Source organism: Eptatretus burgeri, chromosome 12 (assembly GCF_056783735.1).
Source record: "Eptatretus burgeri isolate ZD-2024b chromosome 12, Ebu_testis_v1, whole genome shotgun sequence".
NCBI classification, from domain to species: domain Eukaryota; kingdom Metazoa; phylum Chordata; class Myxini; order Myxiniformes; family Myxinidae; genus Eptatretus; species Eptatretus burgeri.
The window spans coordinates 28,810,372-28,820,371 of NC_140972.1; the positions used below are offsets into that span (position 1 = coordinate 28,810,372).

Below are 10,000 nucleotides of genomic sequence, written 5' to 3' on the forward strand. Positions count from 1 at the left end.
AGTTGAGGCGAGATGGCTTGGAGGCGAGTGTGTGTACCTGTCGGCCATGCTTCCAACTATAATATATGTTGTTGTTCATCTTTCGGCTGCTCCCGTTAGGGGTCGCCACAGCGGATCATCCGTTATGATCCGCATACTGATTTGGCACAGGTTTTACGCCGGATGCCCTTCCTGACGCAACCCTGGTCGCCTCTTACGACACAGGGATCAGGATTTGGGTTTCGCCATGATTCCGGGCTGCTCTACACCCTGCCCAGTGCAGAGCCCCCATCCTCAACCATACCCTAATTTAATATAATAATAACTAAATGAATAACTAACATATTTTTTCGTGAATCATTGAATCTAAAACACTGGATGTTGGGCCGGCTAGAAATAAGTTCAGGCGGGAGTGGAGATAGCAATAGAGGCGGAGATGATAGTGGTATTTGTTAAAAGATGAAATATTGTAATAGTTTGTAATTCCATTGATTGAAAAATTAGGGTATGGTGAGATACGAATCCGTACACTTCTGAACTTCCGAGGTGAAAATGGACTGCATTTTCGAACTCACTGGGGTCTATTTACTCTAAGAAATGTGTAGACGGACAATAAATTAATTATAGATTAGAAAATATCGAAATGAGTAGGATTAGTAACTCAACTCCAGTAATGATAAATCTTGTTTTAGGTCATATTTTCGAAATGGCAGTGAATTCACTGTCGGTGCAGTCATTTCTTAGAGTAAATCGACCCCATAGAGTTCGAAAATGCACTCCATTTCCACCTTGGACATCCAGAAGTACCCGTAATCGTACCTGACCATACCCTAATTTAACCAACTTATGAAACTAAAAGTCGTCATATGGAGTGACCTCTAAATCACCTCCCATCAACTTAAATTTTTTTATGCGTGTTATTGAATCATAGTGGATTAATTTAAGGCTTGAGGAGACAACATCTGAATTTTTATTGTTTTTTTTTTTGCTGTTTTTGGACCACCCTTATTTATATATATATATATATATATATATATATATATATATATATATATATATATATATATATATATATATATATATTCTATTCTATTCTATTCTATTCTATATTAATATTTCGGCACGCCCCTTTCTTTGTTCCACCATCAGATTTTTGTTACTGCATGAAATGAAACAAGATTTGGCACATATACGAATGATATTATTGTCTTCCTTAAGAGGGCCCTCAAAATTCGTTTTGATGCATTTTCACAAACTCCAACGGATTCCATTCAAATTTGGTACGATTATGGCTTTTGGTCCAACTTAGGTCATTGGCTATAAATTTTTTCCATAACACTTCCGATATTCGAAAAAATCGATAAATCTATATCCCTTATGGGATTTTCCATTCAAATCCACTCAAGTTTAAGGCCTACGGGGGACGCAAATTTCCACTTTGCCCCGGGCACTGTTTACCTCCGCTACACCAAGCTGTTAGGGTTAGGGTTAGCTACCCTAACAGCTAACCCTAACAGCTAACCCTAACAGCTAATCCTAACCCTAACCCTAATTGTAACCCTAACCCTAACCGCTAACCGCTAACAGCTTTTCAGGAAATTTGCAAGAAAGCCCAGGCAACACCGGGCTTTATTGCTAGCCCGAGCAACGCCGGGCATTACGACTAGTGTATATGTGTATGTATATATATATATATATATATATATATATATATATATATATATATATATATATATATATATATGTATACACATATATACACATATACAGTCATGCGCCGCATTACGACGGATCGCATATATGACTGTGGTCCCATAAGATTATAATGGAGCTGAAAAATTCCTATCGCCTCGTGATGTCATAGCGCTGCAAGTCATATAAAAGTAAAGTATAGCACATACAATTATGTACAGTTCATAATACTTGATAATGATAATAACTACAGTGTGGCCCCGTTATAACAGGATCGTTGAGGTCCATAAAATGTCATCGCGAAAAAAAAGCGGGGTCGCACTAAATCAGGATTCAAGAAAATCAGCGTTCGCACTGTTCCAACATTCGCACTGTTCTGAAAATATGTCACACAACTGACAGGTGCTCGTTTCTTCATTTGTAAGTTATAACATCGATGCAATTATTATTTATAAACGCTATTTTTCCAAACGCTATTTATTCACCTTTTTATAATCGATGCGAGAGAACATTGTAAGCAGCCGCTAACCTGGCCGTCATGAACAGCACAAAGGTAAAACTAACGCGTCTTCTGTCGATCTTGGATGTGTGTTACAATTTCCAACAGTATTCAGTACAGTAACATGCTGTACAGGTTTGTAGCCGAGGAGCAATAGGCTATACCATATAGCCTCGGTGTGTAATAGGCTATACCATCTTGGTTTGTGTAAGTCCACTCTATGATGTTCGCATTAATGACGCATTTCTCAGAACGTATCCCCATCGTTAAGTGGCGCATGACTGTATATATTTATTTATATATTTATATATTTGTTTATATTTATTTATATTTATATATTTGTTTATATTTATATATGTACATATACTTTTATAGATATATTGTTGCGGGGCCGGACGCCGGCCGCGAGCACGACCACGAGATGGAGCTGCAGAGTTGGCTCGACCGATCGCCTGGAATTCAGATCGTACTTCTTCGGAAAAGTCCGAAGAGTACCGGTCCCTTTTAGAAAGTGAAGGGTCAATATTTCTACCATGTGGTACAGGGTTATTCGCCAATTTTCAAAATACCTAGAGACCATGTGGCGATCTACCGAGTCTTCACACCCGAGACGGCACCCGTACAGAACGAGCCGCTTAGCGTACTCGAACCGTGTGTGACCCGAGCGGACGGTCACCAAAGTCCCGTCGGTCCAAATGTGTCCCCCTTACAGCTGTACCGCTTTTACTATTTCTCCAACATGCAGCACACTCAGCCAATGAAGGAATGCATACGAATGAGCCGAAACATTTAACAAATCGGGTTTATTTATACAATAATGGGGGGGAAACTAGGGAAGCACGTAAAGGCAGAGCTAAACCGAATATAAGAAATGCAAGTATATACAGCAAAGGCACTTGTACGATTTACTACTTGGCAAACGGGCCCACGGACACACACACGCACACACACACACCCAAAGATGACCAGACCAATTGGTCTTTATTGAGACCTATCTCGGACCTGCCTGCCTCGTGCGGTCTTCAAGCTGGTCGGTCCGGTGAGAGGCGAGCCGAACCCGGACACCAGCGGGCGACCCTTGCGTTTCCTGCGGGGACTGGCATCGCTCGAGCTCTCGGTCGTGGTGTTGAGGAGGACAAGGACAACGCCGACCAAGATCGGCCAGACAGCTTCCCTGAGACGAGCGCTCCAGCAAGATGAGATGTTCAGGTCGGGAGATGCCCCTTTCCTCCCAAGCTCTGAGCTCTTCCGCTCCTCCGCTTTTTCTCTCTTCGACCAGCTTCTTCCTCCCCTTTTATGCGCCTCCGCCGGCTCGACCCCTCCCCCACTCGGCCTGCAGAGAATCCCGGAGCAGAGGGTTGTTCTCATTCTCTGCAGAACTGTTCTAACGGTCGTTTCTGTTGTTGTGCCCCCCGCCAGCTCGACCCCTCCCCCACTCGGCCTGCAGAGAATCCCGGAGCAGAGGGTTGTTCTCATTCTCTGCAAAACTGTTCTAACAGTCGTTACTGTTGTTGTGCTGATTTATTTTCCAATAAGAATCCTAACTATAAAAAAAATCACAGCGCATGGACATTTATTTACCCATTAGACAAGGGAAAGGAAGCTATCTATAAAACACATACTTACCGATATAACTAATCTATAGGACCTGAATGTTGTGTGCGATAGGTTTCCAAATTCGTAACAACATATCCTTTTGATGGCCATCAATCTGGAGAGGAATTTTTCCAGAATTAGTTGGTGGATGTTAAAGATCCCATTTTTGTCTTTCATCAAGAGTAGGCAATTGTCAACGGCAGCCTCGCCAAACTTTTAATTTCTCTCAAGGTGCAGAGGCACTGTCTCAGCATCATTCCTCTAATGATGTCACCCACAGGCCACATTCGTAATTGAATCCTGTTCCAGCATGCATTTACTTATGATTATTGACATGCTTGATATTGTTACATTTGCAATCCCGTATTTGCAGTCTCCAAAATTCTTCACACCATTTTCAATGTTTTAATTTTTTCATTGATTTATGCGGCAAATGTTTTATTTTTAGGCAGACCTGGATCATGTGATACTGGTTGGTGGAGCTAGTCGAGTACCTTGGGTGCAGCGTATTCTCCAAGAAGACCTCGGGAGGTGAGAATATAGAAAGACTGATATATTTCTTGACTATTTATTGTGGCATTCATTGATTATTTTCTGTGCAAAACTCTTCAAATCCTGTCATTGCTTCAGGAACATACCTTAACAAATTGCAACTCCAGTGTACCTGCATATATCGTCAACCCCAAATGCCATTGATAATTAGACGAGTCGTCAACCTCCAAGGATGGCCTTTTGTTCATATTTGGCCTGGATATTGTTTTATCAAAGTTCTTTCTTTAGATCTGGAAGTGTGAGTGTGTATAACATTAACTTTGTCTTCCATTTTTATCTCCTTCACCCAGTATGTAATCTTTCCTGCTTTTTCACACAACTTCCTCTTTTCCTCTCTCATTCGTGACGTCTCTCTTTCTTGTCATTATTTAAAAAAATAAATTTAACCAAAAGCAGTGCATTTTAATCGACCACAAAATAATATTCAGCCATTTGCAATGTCATGGCAGTTGACCCTTGTTGAGTTTTATTTTGATTTGGAGATTAAACACTAACTTTAAATTTTCTTTCTCTCTGCTTTATCTTCCAAAAGGCAGGAGTTGGGAAAGAATGTGAATGCTGATGAGGCCGTTGCTCTGGGTTGTGCTCTTCGGGCGGCTGCCCTCTCTCCAGCTTTTAGAGTTCGCCCATTTGCTGTTACGGACAGCTCTCCCTATCCTTTCTTGGTCTGTTTTATACTTCTGTTTGTTGAAGGCACACCACCAAATGTAGCCAGCTTTTTCCTCTCTTTACGTGACAGTTTCTTCATTGTGAATGGATATTGTAAGTGTAACAGTGCTTACCTTGCATGCTTGTCAGGTAATTTTGCTTAAATATTGTGACAAAAGCTGAGATTGTTTCTAAAATGATGTCACAGTGGCTTTTTCTGCACTACTTTGTGATTAACCATTTTTGACCTTTCCTCATGAATAGTTTGCGTACATAAAACTCATTATTACCCCATGTTTTCATTTTGACATTATAACCACATATGCCTAGTGTTGGCTTAATGGTTCGGGTGGTGGGTTTGGGATCCTAGGGTCCTGAGTTCAAATCCCACTCGGTTGTTGAATTAATACCAGATGGGGTCGACTCTGCCTGTCATCCTTCCGAGGTCGGCAAAATGATTACCAGCATGCTGCTATACTGTCAGAGTGGCGACCCATCCAGGATTGTGCCCAATAGCCAAGGAGACTGCTTAGGCAGCACCAACGCTCTGTACAGAGTATGGTCCCAATGGATGGATGGATTATAACCACATGTTTGGCACCTTCTGCTTCCTCACTCGTTTACTACCTCTTTCATTTCCCCAGCCTTCCATCACACTTGTCCTTTCCACCCTCATTCCCATCCCCTCCCTCGCTGTCTGCTTCTGTCTTCTCAACATATAGTAAATTGTTATTCATCACTCATTCACTCATTTTTTTTTTTTTTTGCCATTGTCACAAAACATTTTAGGTTTTTTTTTTCTTCCTCATTTTCTTTCATGTCAATTCTTTTAAATGACAATTATATAATGTTTAATATTCCTATATTTTCAATTCCAAATTTCTTTCTTCCACACCGATTCCTTTTCCTTCCTCCTTTGTTCATTGCAAGATTGTTCCTAAACCTGTGTCCCCTCTCGCATTGCTTTCATAGTGATGTCTTTCTCTGTCTATAATTTCTCTTCTCTCGATCCAATTTTGTTACTCAATTATATGGCTTCCCACAACCCCAACCCCCCAATTCTATGGCTTTGCGTTCTGTCTGCCCTTTCCGCCCCCCCCCCCCTCGGGCGTAGATGGCTGTACACATACTCAGTTCATCCTCCATCCATATGCATTATCTTTTTTGCCCTCATTAACCTGACCCAAACCCACCCATTCTTTATCGGGTTGTTGTTTTCTCCTCGCTCCCTCATTTCCATTTTATTTCCCCGCTGTTGTTTCATCACAGTTTTACCCTTCTTGTTTTTTTCAGCACCATTCTGTTGTGTTTAAGCTTATATCCAGCTTTTTCAACCCCTGTGCCATCTTTCCTCCTCCAGTGCTCTCATTCTTCCTTGTTCTGCGGTCTGTTCTACGTTCTGGAATATAGATCTTCCACGAGCCTGACTTTGTCCACAAAATAACATTTCCTTGAAACGAGTTACATTTTATGTGATGGTGAGGTCTTCTGAGTTTATAAAAGCTCAAATGTTTGCTAAAAATAACAAGCTCAATGCTATATTTTGAGAGGAGGATATAAACAAACCACCATGCTCTTGCCTTGAGAAAAGTTGAGTTGTTTGAATGTGAGAATAGACAGGAGATTATAAGTGGCATCCACTGAGAGAGTAAGATTGATGGGTTGAGTGATTATTAAGCTTGTTAATTTGAACATTTTGCTTTGCAAAGAACACATTGAGAAGATTATTCATTTTACCAAAGCAAGAATGGAGGTTTACGTTTTCAACACTGTTCTTGGGTGATGTATTCACATCATTGGGGTGTTTGTCAATTGTGAATGGGTGATTATGATTGTCATCCAATTATTTTAATTGGAAGTTACTGTCAGCTAACATTTACCTTTTTCTTCATTCTTTCTTGTCTCTTTCTTCTGCAGATTAATTTTTTGAAAGATGAATCGAACTCTGATGCAACCTCTGAAGGTTCCGTAGTCCATAGTCCTCGTCATATCCAGCGGTTGCTGTATCCTCAGCTCAGCCCTGCCCCACAGCGCAAGGTCGTGACGTTCAACCGACGTACGGGAGACTTCTCGCTGACTCTTAGTTATGGAAACCTTAGCCTTTTGCCACCTGAGTTTTCTCGGTAATTATTTACCTTTATTCTTCACCTCACAAATTTCACCTGCATCTCGTTGCCCTCAATTCCTTGCTACATACTCGTTTGTAATTGTCACAAACCAAGGTTCTCTAATCAATCAATGTTGAACTGGCAGGCAGGCATAATCCAAACTTGAGTTTATTTAAAATGTAAAGTACAAGTGAGTCATGAACACACCAGCACAGCATGGCACTGCACTGCAAGCAGCAAAGAAAATGGTGACTTTCTCTTCTCTCCCCTTCTACTTTACGATCTATACAGTCAACCAAAGAACGTTTGTGAAATCTCCCTCTAGAAACAACTCATAATTTTACAAAATGGTGTTGGAACCAGATGTCACTAGAAGTTGCTCGTCAATGTGAAGTGGTTAAAAGTCAGGAAGTGGTCAGAATGTTCTCAACCACTTGTGATCTTTACACATGGCGTAAAATCCAACTACAATATTAATACTTGTCTCCTTTTGACTCTACAAGTATAAGTATTTTATAATTAACATCTTGCCTGAATCTATACAGGAAAAAAGGTGACATGTTACCGCTTTTTTATTATTATTATTTATATATCAGGGTCCCAAACATCACTCCTGACTGAGTGTTACAAGGTGAACCTGAAAGGCGCAAGGAGTAGTGTTCTCGACTGCTATGCAGGCCATCTGGGGCTTGTGTCTCAAACGCGTGTATCAACATTTTGCTTTTGCTATTCTAAATGGGGTTTTTACAACACTGCTCCATGGAACAAAGGCACAATGAAATGCAGTCAATTTACTTTCTGCATTAAGGCATGGGGAACACAGAAGGAAAAATGATACAAAAAGCAAATCATGCAGGTACTGCAACGAGAGATTTTATTGATTCAGTACAGCAGACCCTCCCCACTCATGGAGGTTACGTTCTTGAAAAATCCCATGATGGACAAAACTGCGATGTGCAAAGTTAAGACCTTATGGGAAAAATAAGGTTAGGGGAACCAACTTCAAAGTTTTATCGACTTTTTGCCAAAACTACAATCGTAAAAATGAAACACTTAAAATTATACTTATTTTTAATTATTATGATTGAGGGCATTGGAGGTTATTGAGATCATGTTGATGTCCCTGGCTTCGGGTCATCAGACTTTGTGAAGAAGGAGGTGATCTTTGTCTGTCTGCTTTGCCTTGTTCTGATGGACCTCCATATAAGGTGACATGACAGTATCCATCTTGTGCTTGAATTTCAAGCACCTCTCCATGAAGACTACTTCTTCTTCTTTTGATGTCTTAATGGCAGTTTCATCCATGCTGATGTGAGCAGCACTTGGCGGGGTAAAAAAAAACAAGAGAACTGACCAGTTATCCCGCTCTGCAATTTCTTTCTTCCTCGATCATTTTCCTTTCCTCCACCTCCTTCATGCAACACAGCATTTCCTTATTCATACAACAGCATGTTGAGGTTGCTCACGCCATGAAGCACGTATTGTTTCCACAGCGAAAAAAAAAAGAAGAGAATGACTGCCTCCTCCTTCCTCTTTTCTCTCTACTTCCTTCAGATGGAAAGAAGGGTTGAATCATTTCCAAAGCGGTAGTTGTATCAGTGAAAATGCCGTGAGGAGTCGAGAGGGTGGGTATGGAGTAAACTTTAAGCAAAATGGAAGAAAAAAGGAAAAATAAATGCAAAAAGGTCCTATTTCTGATCCCACAGCTGACACTGCATTTCTTACATAATACACATTAAATATCACGAACCGACATCCATGCTTTGTAAACTATTGACATCTCCCCACAATCTCACAACCGTACCAAAATGTGTACTGGCTAATGATACACATCTAAATGTGATTGGTGAGTGTGCCAGATCGTATCTCGAACCAGCAAGTGACATCTGCCACATGGACACATTGTCTTTTGCCCACCAATCACAGCCAGAAGCATCACCGTTTTAAGCAGTTGGCTACGAATAAGATTGTTGAAGTTCTCCGACCAGGACTGTTTGATGTCAAATTCGTATCATTTATAACCTCTCCATGTTAATTCTATGTATTGGGAATAGCCATTATCTATACTAATATACAACTCCATAACTCCAAAACCTTAAAACCTCGCAGCCTGAAACTTTGCATGCACACAAATAAAACTCCAAGGAAGTGCAAGAGTGAAAATTGGGTGTTTGGGTTGATAAAAAACATCCCTTTTGAAGATAATTAACGGCATTATTTAATTATATCCTTCATCAAGCGATCCTCGGATACCTCGCTCTCTGGGTCTTAAGGCGTTTCCTGGGTAACCCCGCCGGGGTCTGAAGCCGCCATGTTTTTTTTGGCCTGCTTAACCATGCCTCGACTTGGAACAGGCCGCAACGATTTCTTAATGGTAAAGTTTCCCCCCCCCCCCAACTTTCCTCACTTATTATCGAATGCCTGTTCATCATAGCTGTGAATTTCTGTATACATTGCTTTTGTAAGTGCTATAGTTTTCAAATTTGGAGCTTGGGGTGATTTCATGCATTATATGATACGATTTTCCACGATCTACTCTCACGGACTAATTAAAGTATGTCATTGAAATATTACTCTGGCTTTGAGGATCAGATATTGTCCGGATTAAATAAGTGTCGAAATCTGGAGTGAAGTCTGATGATTTAAAGAAATAACGAGTCTTGTAACTAAGCCTATTTACCTATTTCCTTTAACCAAGAAAGGCTATGGTCCCCCTCCTCCTCCAGATATACGTAAGAAAATGTGAAATTTCCAAAGCATTAAGCTTCTTTTTCTTCCATTTGAAGAATTATATCGAGTGAACAAAATATTTAGGAATGTGTCAATTAACCAGCTTCATTGAGCTGTATCATTTAATGCACTCACTGCTTGACGTCATGCCCTGTCCCCCAGAGGGACTGCTTTTCAGAACATCTGCCAGATCTGT

At 40.7% G+C, this 10,000-nt stretch overlaps 1 protein-coding gene across 2 annotated transcripts in view; it reads left to right on the top strand.

Annotated features, from left to right (window-relative positions):
* HYOU1 (hypoxia up-regulated 1) overlaps positions 1–10,000 on the top strand; it is a 114,581-nt gene that overhangs the window by 65,338 nt on the left and 39,243 nt on the right. For both annotated transcript variants that reach the window (XM_085849989.1, XM_085849990.1), the window contains exons 11-13: positions 4,215–4,297; positions 4,851–4,983; positions 6,884–7,089. In XM_085849989.1, coding sequence (XP_085706115.1) covers positions 4,215–4,297; positions 4,851–4,983; positions 6,884–7,089 — 422 coding nt within the window. The remainder of the gene's footprint in view (positions 1–4,214; positions 4,298–4,850; positions 4,984–6,883; positions 7,090–10,000) is intronic.